The sequence below is a fragment of the Loxodonta africana genome, chromosome 4, assembly GCF_030014295.1.
Source record: "Loxodonta africana isolate mLoxAfr1 chromosome 4, mLoxAfr1.hap2, whole genome shotgun sequence".
Lineage (NCBI taxonomy): Eukaryota > Metazoa > Chordata > Mammalia > Proboscidea > Elephantidae > Loxodonta > Loxodonta africana.
The window spans coordinates 80,836,243-80,853,638 of NC_087345.1; the positions used below are offsets into that span (position 1 = coordinate 80,836,243).

Genomic DNA, 17,396 nt, shown 5'->3' on the forward strand with positions numbered 1-17,396 from the left:
CAGAGCCCCGACGTATCCAAAAGCTTTCCTCGGCGGCCCGCCGCCTTGTTCTCATTGGGTAGACTCCCCTTTTCCCCGCCCCCAAGTTTTTTGCTTCCTCATTGATTGGACGTTGGCATTGTCCATCCCAAGCCAGACATCGCCCCCCTCCATCCTCTAGCCCCGCCTGTCCTCTTCTATCCCTTGCACCCATCCTCTGCCCCCTGTTCTAGGGGGAATGGGTGCACCTAGCTGTGGCCGAAGCTTTAAAGGCACCAGCCCCTCCTTCTGCCCCAACCCACCACAGGGCCCCTCCTCTCCATCTCCCAGGCTCAGCTTTCCATCACAAAGCTCCCCCTACCTTGGTCTTGTCCCCGCCTCCTCTGCCCCCCAACCACCGCTCAGACTCCTTAGGCTCTCAGGCAGAGCCGGCGGTGCGTCGGGAGAATGCGCTCCATGAGGGCTCTGCAGAATGCCCTGAGCCAGGCCGGCAGTCACTGCCGGGGCGGAAGCTGGGGTCACCTAAGCCGGAGTCCCCTCCTTGGCTGGGGCGTCCGGCACCACCTCAGTAAGGCTGCAGCGCAAAGCAGGGAGACGCCGCACAGCCGTCAGCCGCTGCACCAGGATCTGTAAGGCTTGGGAGACTGGGGCTGGGGCCAGGCTCGCCCTAGCTCCCGCTGCTTTCGCTGGCTCTTGAGTTCCCCTCCCCCAGGAGCGCACCTCTCCTCGCTCACTAGCCTGCAATGCCTTTTCCTTTAGATTTGGGGCTTTGGGTCCGCCGCGCGCGGGCGGCAACGTGCCGTCCGCCCGGGAAGGCGTTTGGACAGGCCCATCCTCGGGATGGTGCCTATCCAAGGTGCGTACTTAACAGGAGACGCAGGGGACGCGGAATATTGCTTGGTGCACGTGTCTAAGTGCAGGGCCGTGTCCGCCCATTGTCAGTCTCGCTCTCCTCCCTGGTCCCCACTCTACCTCTCCTCCCTCATAGGGAATGCGAGAGTTTGGAAAGCTTCTTGCCTCCAGTCCAGGTGTACTTTGGGTCTGTCTGTGTGGTGTGTGTTTCTGCGTGTCCTCGGCGTGTAATGTGTGATGCGCGTGTATTATTGGTGCGCAGGTACGTGCGTGTGTCATTTGCGTATGTGTTGGGTGTGTGCGCAGTCAGGGCTCCCTAATCTGTAGAATAGAGTTTTCCCACTGGTTGTTGGATGGGGAGAATATTTGCAGTGGGGGAAAAGATCCTAAGACGCAAATTTCCCAAACTGGAAACAGCCAGAACCGTTATTTGTGCAGCTCACTCTAATTTAAACGGCTCTTTTCCCTCGGGCGCTTTTTGCCCCTGACAGGCGGATTCTCTCTCACCCCACTTGGTGACAGAGCGTCTTTTCACCCAGACACACACGGCGCTGAGCGGGAAATCTTGTCCTCAACAGAACGCCAATACAGTCAGTGCCCAAGTAGCCCCTTCCCCTGTATAGTAGGAACAGGAAATGAACCGTCTCCCCGTTATTGACACCTACCTGATGACACGCAGAAAGACATGCACATCATAATTAAAGTAGCCGGATAGTCACAAGCACTACCTCACCACCACTGCAGTCCCTGTTCTGACAGGAACAGACCAATAAGGTATTATTTACTATTAACAATATGCTGTACTTTTCCATCAGTCTTTCCTTAAGTAGTCTCGCAACATTTAAACTCTTTTCCTCCTGGTCTACTCTCCACCCCAAATTTCTCCCAAATAATGACCATAGGAGAGAAAAACAGTGGTGGGATAAAGCAAAGGTTTAATGTCTCTCAGCCACTACTGTGGGATGGGGCGCTAGAGGTATCTCTGGTTACCCTCCCATGCAGAACCCCTCCTTATCCAGTGGAGTCAAGTGGTAGTGGTGTTTTTAGGGAAACTTGCTCCATCTCCTGCCTATGCCAGCCTGGGCTCCAGGAACCTCTTGGTAGCTACCTTAGACTAGTGCTCCCTGGGTGGGGCTGAGAGCACTGGAGCGGAATGGGCTCTGGAAGTGTGACACAGAGGGGAAGGGGTTCCTGTGTTTGGGAGCAAATGAGGGTAGCAAAGAGAGAATGCCCTGTTATTCAGGTTATTATTATTATTATTTTTAATATTTTAACTCTACTGGTTTCTGGTCATAAAAGAAAAACCAAGATAAATACAGAAGAGTATAAAGAAAATAAAGATCCCAATATTAGAGATAACCAGTTAATACTGTGATAGATGTGTGTGTGTGTGTGTGTATAATCTAACAAAAATGAGATCATAGTATTCACATGCTTCAGTAGACTATCTTTTCCATTTATGAGCAGGTTTTAATATCATTGAACATATATGTGTGTACATATCTATATATATATGTGGATATAAGGAGCCCTAGTGGCATGGTAGTTAAAGTGCTCAGCTGCTAACCAAAAGGTAGGCAGTTCGAACCCACCAGCAGTTCTGTGGGAGAAAAGACCTGGCAATCTGCTCCCATAAAGATTACCACCTAGGAAACTATGGGGCAGTTCTACTCTGTTCTGTAGGGTCGCTGTGAGTTGGAATCCACTTGATGGCACACAAGAACAGCAATATGTGAATATATGTATATGTATAAAATGACACTGTCATTTTTAGATGGTTGTCATTTTACCATTTTAAAAGAGTCCATTGTACGACACGGCATAAGTTACTTAATTAACTAGTGTAAACTTTGATTACTACACACTCTTTTGTGTACTTATTTAATTATTTCTTAGGATAAATTCCTAGGAAATTTTTCTCCCCAGAGACATCTGATGTCATTGATGTTTTATATAACCTTCTAGAGATACTTCATGCGTCTATCAGCAAATACATATTGATATTATTGTCCCTTTTTTTATATATACAAGTGGTATCCTACTATACAGAGCCCTGGTGGCATAGTTGTTAAGAGCTACAGCTGCCAAACCAAAGCTCGGCAGTTCAAATCCATCAGCCACTCCTTGGAAACCCTGTGGGGCAGTTCTACTCCATCCTATAGGGTCACTATGAGTCGGAATCGACTCGATGGCAACAGCTTTTATCAGACTATACACATTGTTCTGTACCTTGCTTTTTCCCTTTAACATTATATTATAAATCAATCCATATGTGGGTCAAAGGTTATGTGATTTTTTAAGGCTTATGATATATTCAGTGGTGTAGCATTATTTCCTCTCTTGCTTCAGTTTCCAGGCACAAAGACCTGTCCTCGAAGCGTTCCTATGTATGTTCCTTTTCCAGTTATCCTTCAGAATTAGATAGATTTTTCCCTCCCCTCCTGTCACACATGGCTCCACTCTTCCCTACAGGCAATAAGCCTCATTGTGACCATTGGATTTACCCAGAAACCAGAAGACTCTTCCCTCTCCTGGTGTTCCTCCTGGCCCGATACACACACATGCCTAGTCTATGGCAAGGCTCTAGAGATTCTTTTTAATTTTTCGTATTGCTTCAATAGGTAATATATTCATATAGGTTTAAAATTCAAAATATATAAAAGGATACATATAAAAATTATCCCTCCTACCCCTTTTGCCTTCCTCTCCTATCTCTCCCCCCAAATAGTGATTCGTCAGAGAGTGGCATGCTGTCCCGCCTGGCTGATCTGCTCTTCTATACTATTGCCGAGGGACAGGAACGAATCCCTATCCATAAGTTCACTACTGTAAGTTGCCCTTTACCACTCAGAACCCTGGTCCCTAGGGATTTCTAGAAAGTGGGATAAGGAGGGTAGGACACATGAAGGACATCTAATCGGTCGCTACATGAGGATGGAGAAAAACAGACGATAGCAGATGCCTAGGCTGATGAGACAGTCCCATCTCTGTCCCAGGGTGGGAATATTGATCCTTCTGACTCAACCCATCTTCTTGATTTGGAACTTTGGCCCAAGGGGTTCAGAAGCCAGCTGCCATTATGAGAAAGGGCAGGAAATCCTTGTTAGCTTTCAAGGCTGTTCCATTCCCTCTTTTACTTAGTCTCTAAACCCATTTGTTCCACTCCTGTAGTAGTTGGAGTTGAGCAAATTGGGCATTCATTCACTGGGCAAGATGATTAGGAAATGATTACTGTCCTTGTAGCTGACCTTACCAGGCCTCTTCCTTCCCCTAAAGGCATTGAAGGCCACTGGTCTGCAGACGTCAGATCCCCGGCTCCGGGACTGCGTGAGCCAGATGCGCCGCATGGTTCGAGAGTCCGGCAGTGGTGGCCTCTTGGACCGCGACCTCTTCCGAAAGTGAGGGCCCCAGAAATGGGGCAACACTCTCAACACTGTTCTGTGGAATCACAGAATATAAGGGCAGGGAGAGATCCTGAGGGTCATATAGTTTAACCCCTCATTTTATTACTTACTACATCAGTAACATAGGAATGTGCATAAATTCGTTATTAAAGGTCGAACAGTGTAGAAACGCATGTCCTCTTTTCTCTCCCTCCCTAATCCCAGTCCCCTTCCCCAGAAGTAAAAAACAGATTAGTGGGTATGTTCTAGATAATGTCCTATGTCTTTACAAACATGAATATATGTAAACATACATATGTGATACAGGATTTGTAAAATATAAAGGTGACATACTATAAGTATTATTCTGGTATGTTTTTCTCTTAATGCTCTATCTTGGGTTATCTTTTCATGTCATTACAATCCCACATTACAGAGATGAGGAAACTAAGAGAGATAAAGTGACTTGCTCAAGGTCACAGAGCTATTGATCCCAAACCTGATGACCTCTCACAACCTTCTTGATTCCCAACTTCCCTGGCTCCAGAGTGAGTCACGGCTGCATCTTCCAGCCCCCCCTAACACAGTGGTGTCTGGGATCCAGGTGTGTGAGCAGCAACATTGTGCTCCTGACCCAGGCATTCCGAAAGAAGTTTGTTATTCCTGATTTTGAGGAGTTCACAGACCATGTGGATCGCATCTTTGAGGATACCAAAGAGCTCACTGGAGGCAAAGTGAGGGCCAGGGGACTAAGGGAGGGGCGAGGGCTGGCCAGGCTTGCCTTGCTTCTCACTGGGGCTGGAATTCCAAAGGATGACAGAGGAGAAGCAGAACCCCTGAAAGTAGGGACAAGGGCTTTTTGTGTTTCTGGGCCCCGTACATGTCATTCCTAGAGCAAGTGGGGGACTCTGAGGCTTTTATGGGGACAACTGGCATAGGGAGTCAGTAGAGGCTTAAGAGACGCCTATTAGGTAATTAAGCCTAAGAGCCAAAAGAGGGAAGCTGACCCCAAAACTCTCCTCTTTTACCTTCCATGGGCTTTATTGCCATCCCTACAGGATTGGGGCCACAAAAGGATAAGGCCCTCTACCACTTAAGGCTTAGATGTATCTGTGACCTACAGGCTGGAGGGTGCCCCTCTGCCCTACAGGAGCCAGAATTTTAACTTTTTTTCTGAAAGACTCTCCTGACCCTGAACCTCAGCTTTGTTCTCCCTCTCCACATTCGTATCTCCATTCTGTCTCTACTCTCTCCCACTCATGCCCAGGTGGCAGCTTACATCCCTCAGCTGGCCAAGTCAAACCCAGACCTGTGGGGCACATCCCTGTGCACTGTGGACGGTCAGCGGTAAGATCCGGGGAGAAAGGAGGGGAGGCAGGTACAGGAGCAGAACAAAGGCTGACCCCTTCTGTGCACATGTCTGCCTCCAGGCACTCTGTGGGCCATACCAAGATCCCCTTCTGCCTGCAGTCCTGTGTGAAGCCCCTCACCTACGCCATCTCCATAAGCACCCTAGGCACTGACTACGTGCACAAATTCGTGGGCAAGGAGCCCAGTGGCCTGCGCTACAACAAGCTCTCCCTCAATGAGGAAGGTGAGCACCAACAGGGCTCAGACCAAACTTGTGGCTGCCCCCTTCTCATCCCCACCCTTGCCCCCCATCCTAACCTGCTTTTTTGGGTTTTTCTGGCCTTCCTGATTAGCCCAGTCATGCTTTCCTCACCAGCAAAGAAATCTTTCTTGTCTAACCTGCAGAGTGGGCAGGTTGGAAAGGAGACTTTGCTCAGTGCTGATAAGTCACTGGGTGGTTTGTATTTCCACAGGAATCCCCCATAATCCCATGGTCAATGCTGGTGCCATTGTCGTGAGCTCCCTGATCAAGGTCAGTGCTACCCTAGCCTTCTGGAAGGCTCTGTTTTCTAAGCTCCCTTGTTCCTGTATCTCATATCTGCCTAGCTCTCCAGGAAGGCTGTTGTGAGCCCTGAATCCTTTGAGGGTCCCAGAACCATGTGAGAGCATAGCAGGGACCCACGTTATGGTGAGAATGTTAGTAAAAGGAACAACATCCCCTCCACCACTACCCCCAACACCCAGACACACACCCACTTCCCTGCCCCCACCCATGAGTCTGGAGCCCAGGGCTTCCTGGCCTTAGAGAAGCAGGTCCTGACCCCTGCCTAGGACTAAGGGACAAATGCCAGAGATAGGGGGAGGACAGCACTGTTAGGCGCTGATTGGCCACTTCTAGGTGAGGGACACACGGAAGGAAGGGTGAATAGCCAGGCAGGGGCAGCTATTCACGTCACTTGGAACTGTGAGTTGGCCTTGAGCAAGGGTGTCAGGCTGGCCCATCAGCTGTAGGTCTCCCAGGGCTTGAGCAACAACCTGGGAGCTGTGTGGGCAGCAACACTCTGGAGCCAATCACAGCCCCTCCCAGGGAAGGTGGCGTCAGGAACCCTCCCCCCAGAGGCCCAGGTGTCCTGTTATGTGGAGTCCCTGTGGTGTTGACTCTGTAGCTGACAAATGCAAGAAGAAATGAGGCTGGGGGAGGAGATCAGGTTGAGACTTCCTCCTTGCTCTCTGATGGTTCTATCTTCATTCCTGTATCTGGGACCTGCCTTATCCCCTTACCCATCTAAGCTGGCCCTATTGGACTTGACTCTTTAGCTTTTTTCAATTATCAGTATAATTGAATATTATAATATATGCAATAGGCACCTTCATCCCATTCCTGTTACCTACTCTAGTCTTGGAGATGAGTGTGGGAGTCAAGAATGGGCTAGAGTAAGGCTCTAGCAATGGAGTGTAAGGAATGGGGATGGAAGTCAGGCATGGTGAGGCTCAAGGATAAGGGTGAGACATGGGGATGGGATTGGAGGTCAGGAAAATGAAAGGGGGTCAGGGATGAGGGTTGGACTGAGAATGAAAGTGAAGATGAGGCTCATAGATGGTTTTTGGCTTTGAGAGTCTTGGCAAGGAAGGGCCTAGGCACAAACCATCACACTGCTTCTCTCATTGCCTAATAAATAGAAATGGAACAAATTATTTCACAAAGTAAACAGATGTTAATGAATGGGCTCAGAGGAGCCTGGGAGGCTCCTCTCTGCACACTTATTACTTCATAATAAATCTAAGTGGTTTGGACTATAAGGTGACCAGATACATATGGGATACACAAAGGTATCTGCAGCAAAAAAAAAAAAAAAAAAGTCATTGTAAAATGTAACATATTCCCAGTAGCAAACCAGTCTAACCAGTCCAACTGCACTAGGTCCTTCTGACCCTCCCCTCTGGCCATCCTCTCAGGCTAGAATACTGACGTCTTTCTCTCTCTCTGCAGATGGACTGTAATAAAGCAGAGAAGTTTGATTTCGTAAGTTCCCTTGCTATCCTCAGCCCTGGGCTGCTTTTCTCCCTGGTATGCTGTCCTCTCCACCTGCCTCAGTGCCTGACGCTAACCCCACTATATAGCAGTCCATACTAGAAGCCTATTCTAGGGTGTAGGAATCTGCTGGCCTCAGAGAGGGAAGCCTCCTCAAGCCGCTGCCCTCTCAGACAAGGCTGGGATAAGGACTGAGGAGTTCAGAAAGGCAGTCAGCCTGGTATGTGTGTAGTAGGGTCCTCAGTCATGTGGGACTTCCCATGCCTCTTCTTTTCCAGGTATTGCAGTATCTGAACAAAATGGCTGGATATGAATACCTGGGTTTCAGCAATGCTACGTAAGAGCATTGACTTGAATGCATTGTGTGTGTGGTCTTTTGGAGGGTGGGGAGAAGGGGGTGAGAGAAAGAGAGAATCTTATAAGAAATCCCAGGGGAACTTCGGCCTCCCAGGTTCCTCTGAGCTGTTTCATTACTGTTTACTTTGTGAAATAATTTGTTCCATTTCTATTTAGTAGGCAATGAGAGAGGCAGTGTGATGGTTTGTGCCTAAGCCCTTCCTTGCCAAGACTCTTCAAGCCAAAAACCTCACCAGTTTTCCTAGACAGTTTTGGATTTTTTTGTTTTTTGTTTTTTATACTTTATAATAAAGCCATGCCGTGTTTGCTCAGATTCATAAGTTTCCTTTTATAAAAGTGATGATTAGTTTGACACCTATGATATAGTCCTGTCTCTCTCATGGAAGATGTTTTTTCCCCTTCTCCCCATACCCACCCCTCAAATTTCAAGTACTAAATCAGGTGCTTGCTTCAGATTCCAGTCAGAGAAGGAAACAGGGGATCGGAATCATGCCATCGGCTATTATCTCAAGGAAAAGAAGGTAACTGAGAGAAGCTGGCAGAGAAAGTCTCTGTGAATTTTGTGGCTGATGGAAGGGCAAAAGGAGGGGACTCTGGCTGAGATCCTGGCAGTGTGAAAGGGGCTGCTAATGGCCTGAAGGGAAATGCTCTCTCTTTCTCCTTGCAGTGCTTTCCTAAGGGGGTGGACATGATGGCTGCCCTTGATCTCTACTTCCAGGTAAGCAGACATTGCCATTCAGCTGGGCTGAGGGAACAGGACAGACTGCCCTCCTTGCTCCAACCTCTCCAGTGGCTCTGGTATTCTTCAGAAACACCAGGGGGAACTTGTTAAAAGATTACATGCAAAGAACACTGCTCTACACCCAAGAACATGGTGTTCAGGTCACGCCGCACCCTCACCTCTCCCTTGTCTCCACAGCTGTGTTCTGTGGAGGTCACCTGTGAATCTGGCAGTGTCATGGCAGCCACCCTTGCCAACGGCGGGATCTGCCCCATCACAGGGGAGAGTGTGTTGAGCGCTGAAGCAGTGCGCAACACCCTCAGCCTCATGCATTCCTGCGGCATGTATGATTTCTCTGGCCAGTTTGCCTTCCATGTGAGTGTTTCTGGTCCTGCCACCTGTTTCCCATGAGCCCAATGCCCAGGAGAGAGGACACTGTCTCTGAAGCTTTTTCTCGCCTCTCTCTCACCAACTTCTAGTCAGGCAATTAGACTGAGCATCCTTAGGGGAGTTTGTCAAACACATAAACACATGGTGTTTCAGCTTGGGAACCACTCTTCTGCTGCCCTCCTTCAGGTCGCAGCTTAGATGTCACTTCCTCAGAGAGGCTTTTCTGATCACCCCATTTAAAGTGAGGCCCCTTCCACCCCGATTCTGCATCATAGCACCCTACTTCTTTTCTTCTCGGTGTCTATCATAAGCTATAATTATTTCTGTCTATTTACTTGTTTACCTGGTTATTGTCTATCTCCCACTACCAGAATATAAGTTAAATGAGGGCCTTGGTCCTAGTTCTAGTACTGCTTCCAGCCCGGAATACTCAATAGGTATTTCTTGAGTCGATGAATTTAAGGGGTTTAGGGACAGGTTTAAGAGTAAGAGAAGCAGCTGATGATCAGCCAAAAGGTCGAGGTGGTTGGTAGTCTCATCCATGTAATTATTTGGGAACCCTAACTTGTTTATTAACCCAGATTTTGGGCACCCCCAGCTCATCCTTAGGCTCCACTCTGTCCCCCAGGTGGGCCTGCCAGCTAAGTCAGCTGTGTCAGGAGCCATCCTGCTGGTGGTACCCAATGTCATGGGAATGATGTGCCTGTCACCACCACTGGACAAGCTGGGGAACAGCCACAGAGGCATCAGCTTCTGCCAGGTCAGTTGCTTTGCATATCGTAGGTGTTTAATATTTTTGAATGAATAAAGCAATCTTGAGCACCTACAAAGTGCAAGAAGTAAACATTATCTTTGGCTTACAATTCTAGAAGTTGGTGTCTGTTTTCAATTTCCACAACTATGACAACCTGAGACACTGCACTCGGAAGTTAGACCCACGGCGTGAAGGGAGAGAAGTTCGGGTAAGGAAAACCCCAGGTGGCTTGTAAGAAAATTTCAGAATAGAACATTCCATGACAATTCAGCAATACCCTTGGCTAAGCATCCAGGGAGGAAGGTCACAGAGCAGAGCTGGGTTTAAAGTCACAATTAATCTCAGGTAAGTATGATCTGTCTTCCAGAACAAGACTGTGGTGAACCTGTTATTTGCTGCCTATAGTGGAGATGTCTCAGCTCTTCGAAGGTACTTCCACTGTGATCAAACATACACAATAAAACATTCCTGGTCAAAGATTTCATTAGGGGGCAAATACCAAAACAAAGCAAAATAGTTAAGTGTGTCAGCTTTGAAGTCAGACAGGACAGAATGGACTTTGACAGCATTTAGATGAGATTTTTAAAAAGTAAAGTGTCTGCTGTGTGGTAAGAACTTAATAGCAGCCACTGTCATTATTAATCTGGGTGATAAGAACTGAGTCCTAGGAGGTAGGGACCTTGCCTGAAACGGACTACCAACATCAACAGATACATACTGGACCCCTATCATGGGTAGACAGTGATGTTTCTGGAATTATCACACTCCCATCTTTCTGATAGGGGAGTAACGGTCTCAACTTGATACAGAACAAGGATTGTGCAGAACTACAGATCTTGGCATGAGCTGTTTTACTTTTTCTGGAACCCGCCCAGACTGACCCTTCAGAAAAGACACTAGTGACTCCAGGCTGATTTGGGTCACACCAGCTGCTTTCTCCTCCCTTCAGGTTTGCCTTGTCAGCCATGGACATGGAACAGAAAGACTACGACTCCCGCACAGCCCTGCATATTGCTGCAGCTGAAGGTATCTGAAGGGTTAAATAAGCAGAAAAATAGATTATATTGTAAGACTTTAACCCATTGCTGTCCAGTTGATTTTGACTCATAGTGACCCTATAGTATAGAATAGAACTGCCCCATAGGGTTTCCAAGGCTGTAATCTTTACAGAAGCAGGCTGCCACATCTTTCTCCCATGGAGTAGTTGTGGGTTCAAACCTTTCAGTTTGCAGCTGAGCTCTTAACCACTGCGCCACCAGAGCTCCCTGTAAGGCCCTACATATCCCCTATACCCTTAGCTGGCTTAGCCTTTCTTTTCTACCGAGAGAACTCCCATTTCTCTCCCCTCTTGGTACAGATCCCAGCTGCCAAGGGTCTGCACCAATGTTAACACCAAAGGGTTCAGGACCTGTGCCCTCTCATTCTCCTTCCGTCTCTATTTCCAGGACACACAGAAGTTGTTAAGTTCCTGACTGAGGCCTGCAAAGTGAATCCTTTTGTTAAGGACAGGTGAGTAGGCTTAAGCTGGGGAGCACGGCAGCATGCCCACCACTGCCCTCCAGCCACCACTGCACTCTTAATGTCTTCTGTCTCATGATGGTCTTTGTTCCTCTCAGGTGGGGCAATATTCCCCTGGATGATGCTGTGCAATTCAACCACCTGGAGGTGGTCAAGCTGCTTCAAGATTACCAAGACTCCTATATACCATCTGATACTCAGGCTGAGGCAGTGGCTGAGGCCCTGTCCAAAGAGAACTTAGAGAGCATGGTGTGAACCAGGGCATGGACACAGACCCTGCTCAAGAAAAGGCACGACCTGGCCACACACTTAACCCATAACCACCGAAAATGTTATGGAGAGCTACACTGCTTCAGTGAGGACCAAGAAAGTCATTTGGTGACTTAGGCCAGTGCTTTCTGTGAGAGTCCAAACACCCCATTCCCTTGGCAGACAAAGTGCAGAGAAGGATCTCAGTGGACACTTGCAGAGAGCTACTCACAGAGACTGTGGGCTTCTTTGAAGTATAGTCTAATGGCTTAGCCCACTCAAAACCATGCCAAGTTTTCACCCAGGTCCCCTCTTCTTCTTCCTGAAGAAACTATAACTGAGAGACACTCTGGTGGAGGGGTTCCTGCTACCACATACATGTATATGTCCCAGAAGAAGGGAGAGGAGGGCCTATTCACCTGGAGAGATCTGCCCCCCATTAGCCAGGACATGCTGCTACTGCTAACAGTAATTTTATAGACAGAGAAAGTATTTTGTGCTCATATAAACTTTAATTACACAAATCATTATTTTTGTTAAACCCAGCCCTTGTCTTTCTCCCCTAGGAGTATTCAGCTGCATCACCATTATAGAAGGTAGAAAAGATGGAACCACAGGGTCAGAGAGGCCCAAACAGTACATATTTCACATACATACTCGTTCAACTCACTTGGTTTTCCCTGACCCCAAATACTGCTTTAGGTTAAGTGCAATCTGCTGCCAAGAGGGAGGGGGGCTTGGATCTGAGCAGGCACAAAAAATGGATTGTGCAAAACCTCAGGCCTCTCTCTGGAAGTTCCAACTGTGGCAGAAATGAATATAGGACTTCTCAAGAATCAACGCTAACACTAACCCCCTAGATATCTCTGAAGTGTCTCTTACTCTTTGGTCATGATTGTAACTGGCACAATGATTGTAATGGATTGGCTGAGTGTCAGAGGTGTGCAGATTAAGGCGGATGGACTCAGGGGATAGCTGCAGTTGTGTGGGGCTAAGGGTCTGTGGTATTGAGGTATGGGAGACGGCTCACTCCAACATACTGAGTCAATAAAGCACTTACTGAGGGAGCCAGAGCCCAGATTCTTCATGTGCTGTAGAGAAAGAGGCTAATAACCGAATTACCACTCCTCCAGCCAGAGGCAGAAAGGGTTTACTCTGAAGAGATTTGGTAGAGCTCCAAGAACAAACAAGTTACATGTAGGAAAGGGAGGGAGAGGTATCAGTTATGAATAAATTCAAAGCTCAAAGACACTCCCAGAACTGAATACAATCAGAAGGTCTAGGCACAGTGAAGCAGATGGGCTGAAGGAAGCAAGTCAGGGAAAGCACACCCATGGTAACCTAGGAAACTGGCATAGTTTGGGGTCGGGGGGTGGTTGTGGCTGTATGCCTAGTTTTCATTGGGTAGTGGAGAGGAAGATGGCTAAGATATTGCACAGAGGACCCAACACTGAATTGGGAGCTACAGGCTGCTTGGGGCAAAGTCAAAAGGCTTCAGACACTTTCAGCAGACTAGCCAAGAACATGATTAGGGGCTCCAGTGATGGGCATACTAGAGACCCTCAGGCACTTCAAGCCCTGAGTGCGTCAGCAACTCTCCATCCCAAAGGGCAAATGCAGGTACTACTGGACCCCGGAAATCTGTCTGTAGCGTGTGGACCACAGCGACCCGGCTCACATCCACAAGGCTCAGCTTCTGGGCCTCATAATCCAGCAGCAGCCCCACCTTCTCTGGCTGCCCGATGCCCTCTATTGGGGTTTTCTCCTTGACCAACATGGTGTGCCATTTGCGCTGGGCATAGGTGAATACCCAAGAACGATCATCAACACCGATGCAGCTATCCCGGGATATATCCACATCTGCCACTCCTATTCGGAATTGCTGGGAGCGTTTAACTGTCACTTCCCAGTAGTGCCTGCCGCTGGTGACCGCTGTGTCTGCCAGCACCACTGCCCACTCCCGGAAGCGCTCCACATTCAGGGCCACCTTGGTGGGCTCCAATCCCACCATGCCATATTTGACACCTGTGTCACCTTTGAAGAGTGCCAGGCTGCTGTGGGCGGTTTTTTCTTCCAGTTTGAAACTGATGCCTGCGGGCAGAGCAAAGAGACTAGATGATGACGGGGACCAGAACTCTAGGACCGGGGTATACAACGATGTGATTGAAGCAGGCAGTCGTGAGATAACGTGTAAACAGACAAGAGTAAGAATGTCAGGCGGGCAACAGAGTGAGGGGTCGCTTTACTATGGCCAGCCTCACGTGCTGAAAAGCTCACATTGGGGAAGCTCCACGATTTAATGGAATTAGATGGTGTCCCAGGTTTGGAATATCGAAACCAACGCAGATAAGGAGGACAGTGGGCTGGGACGACTTAAATTGCTTCTCCGAGTAGGCTCTGGGAACAACAGTCGGAAACTTTTCCGTTCTAAAGGCAAAAGAGGGTAAAAACAGATAACCCTACCTCTCCGGGCTTCCGCGGCAGCAATTCCCAAACGTTTGGCTCCCCAGCGGCACAGGCTCAACGAACGTGCAAAGGGCAGCGCCATCTTGCTCTACGGATGAACAGGGCACGCCCCCCAGATGGACAGCCCGCCATCAGCCCGACCCTCCCCACGCACGTGGTCAGCGGGAGGGGACCGCGCAGTGTGATGACGTAAGGTAGCCCCCGCCCAGAAAGGAGCCTCCATTTTACTGATCTCTGGCCAGGCGGTTTTACTCGGCGGTGGTTATTGTTGTTGTTGGGTGCGGTGGGCTGGGTCCCTACTCATAGCGATCCTGTGTACGGCAGAACGAAACAATGCCCGGTCAATGCTGTTAATTATGCTAGCATTTGAACTAAATAAGGCCTTTAGAGAGATGGTGTAGCACTACGATTAAAAGTATAAATTGTAGAATGAAATAATTGAATTAGAACCCGGCTCAGCTGTGTGACTTCAGACGAATCACTTACCTTCTCTGAGTTTTTTAACTTGTAAAACAGAAATAATATCCAGCCCTTATAGTAAAGATTAAATGAGCGTTATCTAGAATACAGCTTGAGAAACCACGGGTTAAGCGGCGGTTTAAAATCAGTGTATAGATACTGTAAATGTTGATTTTGTATTTTCCGGGCTGGGATTGAAGGGTTTAACTCAATACTTGGTTTTCCCAGATCAACCAAAAATACCAACATTTTGGGTCGGAGTGGGACAGGCATGGAGTAGATTATTATGGAGGGCCCCTACATCAAACGTTTTAATATTTGTGGTGGCCTATATCCCTGCTTTCTAAATCTTCCAGTCCGTCTCCTTAAGATTCTGCTGGTAAGCCCAATATCAACATCCCACATGCGCATTTCCATCCCCACGCTCCCCCCCCGCAAAAAAACTGTTTTACGCCCTTTGAAAAACGGTAATACTTTGACAAAAAATCAACTATTAAAAGTGAGAAAGACATTTGCAAGTAGGCAGTTCTAGAGAAACTGCTGTGCTACCTAAAAGCGGTTTTCTGCTTGTATGTCATTTACAATCTCGTGTTAAAAAAGCCGTGTCTTAGTCATTTAGTGCTGCCGTAAAAGAAGTATCACAAGTGGATGGCTTTAACAGAGAAGTTTATTTTCTCACAGTCTAGGTTACAAGTCCAAATTCAAGACATCAGCGCCAGGGGAAGCCTTCCTCTCTGTCTGTTCTGGAAGAAGGTCCTTGTCCTCAATCTTCCCATGGTTGAGGAGCTTCTCAGGTGCAGGGACCCCAGGTCCAAAGGACACACCTCACTCCAGGTGCTGCTTTCTTGGTGGTATGAGCTCCCCAACTCTATGCTTGCTTCCCTTTACTTTTATCTCTTGAGACATAAAAGATGGTGCAGGCCACACCCCAGGGAAGATCCTTTTACACTGGATCAGGAATGTGGCCTGAACGAGGGTATTACATCCTGCCCTGATCCTTTTTAACTATAGGCAGAGATTCTAATTTATAATACATAGGAAAATCACAAAATGGAGGACAACCACACATGACCTCACCAAGTTGACACATTTTTTGGCAGACACAATTCAATCCATGACAAATGGTTAACAATTGCGTTAAAACAGATGAGAATGTAAGGGGGCAAGGAAACTAGATTAATGGAAATGGAACAACCAGAACAGAAATGAGAATGTTTACTCATTGTGAAGAATGTAACCAGTGTCACTGAACCATTTGTGTAGAAATTGTTGAATGGAAACCTGAACTGCTGTGTAAACCTTCACCGAAAACACAATAAAATATTATTAAAAAGAAAACCCTTAAAAAAAAAAAGAATATTTAACTGGTTTTTTGAAGGTTATACAGGTTTTTTTGTACAGAAGAACAAGTCACATGCAATATACAAAATTTAAGAGATACAGGTCTTTAGAGAAATTAATTTTAAGCTAAACACCTACTATCGGTAATGTAAGGTCCTTGAGAAAAAGAAGGAACATTCTTTTTTTTTTTTTATTTGCTTTCCTGTCAGCTCCTGCCTTCTCATCCTTGCCCCTGGGCTGGTGAGCCCCTTTAGTCTCATATACATGGTTTAGCTATGTGTATATTATTATTTTTTATGGGTCTGTCTAATCTTTGGCTGAAGGGTGACCCTCAAGAGTGACTTCAGTACTGAGTTAAAAAGGTGTCTAGGGGACATACTCTCGGGGTTTCTCCAGCCTCTGTCAGACTAGTAAGAATTTTGTTTTTACATTTTTCTCCAGCTATGTCTGGGACCCTCTATGGTGATCCCTGTCAGAGCAGTCAGTGTTGATAGCTGGGCACCATTCTAGTTGTACTAGACTCAGTCTGGTGGAGGCTGTGGTAGCTGTCCACTAGTCCTTTGAAGTCCATTAATCTTTCCCTTGTATCTTAGTTATCTAGAGCTGCTCTAACAGGAATAACACAAGTGGATGCTTTAACAAAGGGAAATTTATTCTCTCACAGTCTAGTAGGCTAAAAGACTAAATTCAGGGTGCCAGCTCCAGGGGAAGCCTTTCTCTCTGTGCCGGCTCTAGGGGAAGGTCCTTGTCATCAGTCTTTGCTTGGTCTAGGAGATTGTCCACACAGAAACTCCAGATTGAAAGGACATGCTCTGCTCCTGGTTCTGCTTTCTTGGTGGTACGAGGTTTCTCTGTCCCTCTGCCCACTTCTTTTTTTATATCTCAAAAGAGATTGGCTTAAATTATAGATTAATCTTATAGATTGAGTCTACATAACTACCACTTATCTCATCTCATTAACATCATAGAGATAGGATTTACAAAACATAGGAAAATCACATCAGATGACAAAATGGTAGAGAGTCTCATAATACAGGGAATCATGACCTAGCCAAGTTAGCATTTGGGGGGACACAATTCAATCCATGACACCTTGTGTCTTTGGTTTTCTTCATTCTCCCTTGCTCCAGATGGGGTGGGACCAGTGGGGTACTTTAGATGGCCGCTCACAAGCTTTAAGACCCCAGAAGCTACTCAGCAAAGTAGGATGTAGAACATTTTCTTTATAAACTGTATTATGCCACTTGAGCTGGATGTCCACCAAGACCACGGTCCCCAGCCCTCAGCCCCGTAATTTGATCCCTCAGGGAGAAGAGGCATTCTTGAAGGATTAATGGGGTTGGTTTGCAGAGGTATATTAAATGATAGGAGCTCTGGTGGTACAGTGATTAAGAGCTTGAATGCTAACCAAAAGGTCAGCAGTTCAAATCCACCAGCCACTCCTTGGAAACCCTATGGGGCAGTTCTACTCTGTCCTGTAGGGTTGCTATGAGTCAGAACTGACTAGATGGCACCTAAGGATAACAATTTAATGATAAGACACTC

At 47.3% G+C, this 17,396-nt stretch overlaps 2 protein-coding genes across 2 annotated transcripts; one reads left to right on the top strand and one right to left on the bottom strand.

The window, feature by feature from the left end:
* Positions 1–426: 426 nt before the first annotated feature.
* GLS2 (glutaminase 2) lies at positions 427–12,962 on the top strand. The gene is made up of 18 exons (XM_023557630.2): positions 427–608; positions 3,560–3,659; positions 4,108–4,229; positions 4,819–4,948; positions 5,482–5,561; positions 5,645–5,808; positions 6,038–6,096; positions 7,555–7,587; positions 7,875–7,933; positions 8,408–8,474; positions 8,621–8,671; positions 8,873–9,049; positions 9,693–9,824; positions 9,934–10,026; positions 10,186–10,247; positions 10,768–10,844; positions 11,264–11,327; positions 11,435–12,962. Exons 1-18 carry the CDS (start codon positions 427–429, stop codon positions 11,589–11,591), a joined length of 1,809 nt encoding a protein of 602 aa, XP_023413398.2. The 3' UTR covers positions 11,592–12,962.
* On the bottom strand, positions 12,078–14,161 carry SPRYD4 (SPRY domain containing 4). Its single transcript, XM_003405132.4, has 2 exons — positions 14,049–14,161; positions 12,078–13,676 (listed from the first exon to the last, which is right to left on the bottom strand). Exons 1-2 carry the CDS (start codon positions 14,131–14,133, stop codon positions 13,138–13,140), a joined length of 624 nt encoding a protein of 207 aa, XP_003405180.1. The 5' UTR covers positions 14,134–14,161; the 3' UTR covers positions 12,078–13,137.
* Positions 14,162–17,396: the final 3,235 nt, after the last annotated feature.

Coding starts and splice junctions, on each gene's coding strand:
- GLS2 (XM_023557630.2), top strand. CDS start 427: ATGCGCTCCATGAGGGCTCTGCAGAATGCCCTGAGCCAGGCCGGCAGT. Junction 609..3,559: donor CAGCCGCTGCACCAGGATCT/GTAAGGCTTGGG, acceptor CCCCCCAAATAG/TGATTCGTCAGAGAGTGGCA. Junction 10,248..10,767: donor GATGTCTCAGCTCTTCGAAG/GTACTTCCACTG, acceptor TCCTCCCTTCAG/GTTTGCCTTGTCAGCCATGG.
- SPRYD4 (XM_003405132.4), bottom strand. CDS start 14,133: ATGGCGCTGCCCTTTGCACGTTCGTTGAGCCTGTGCCGCTGGGGAGCC. Junction 13,677..14,048: donor TGCCGCGGAAGCCCGGAGAG/GTAGGGTTATCT, acceptor CTCTGCCCGCAG/GCATCAGTTTCAAACTGGAA.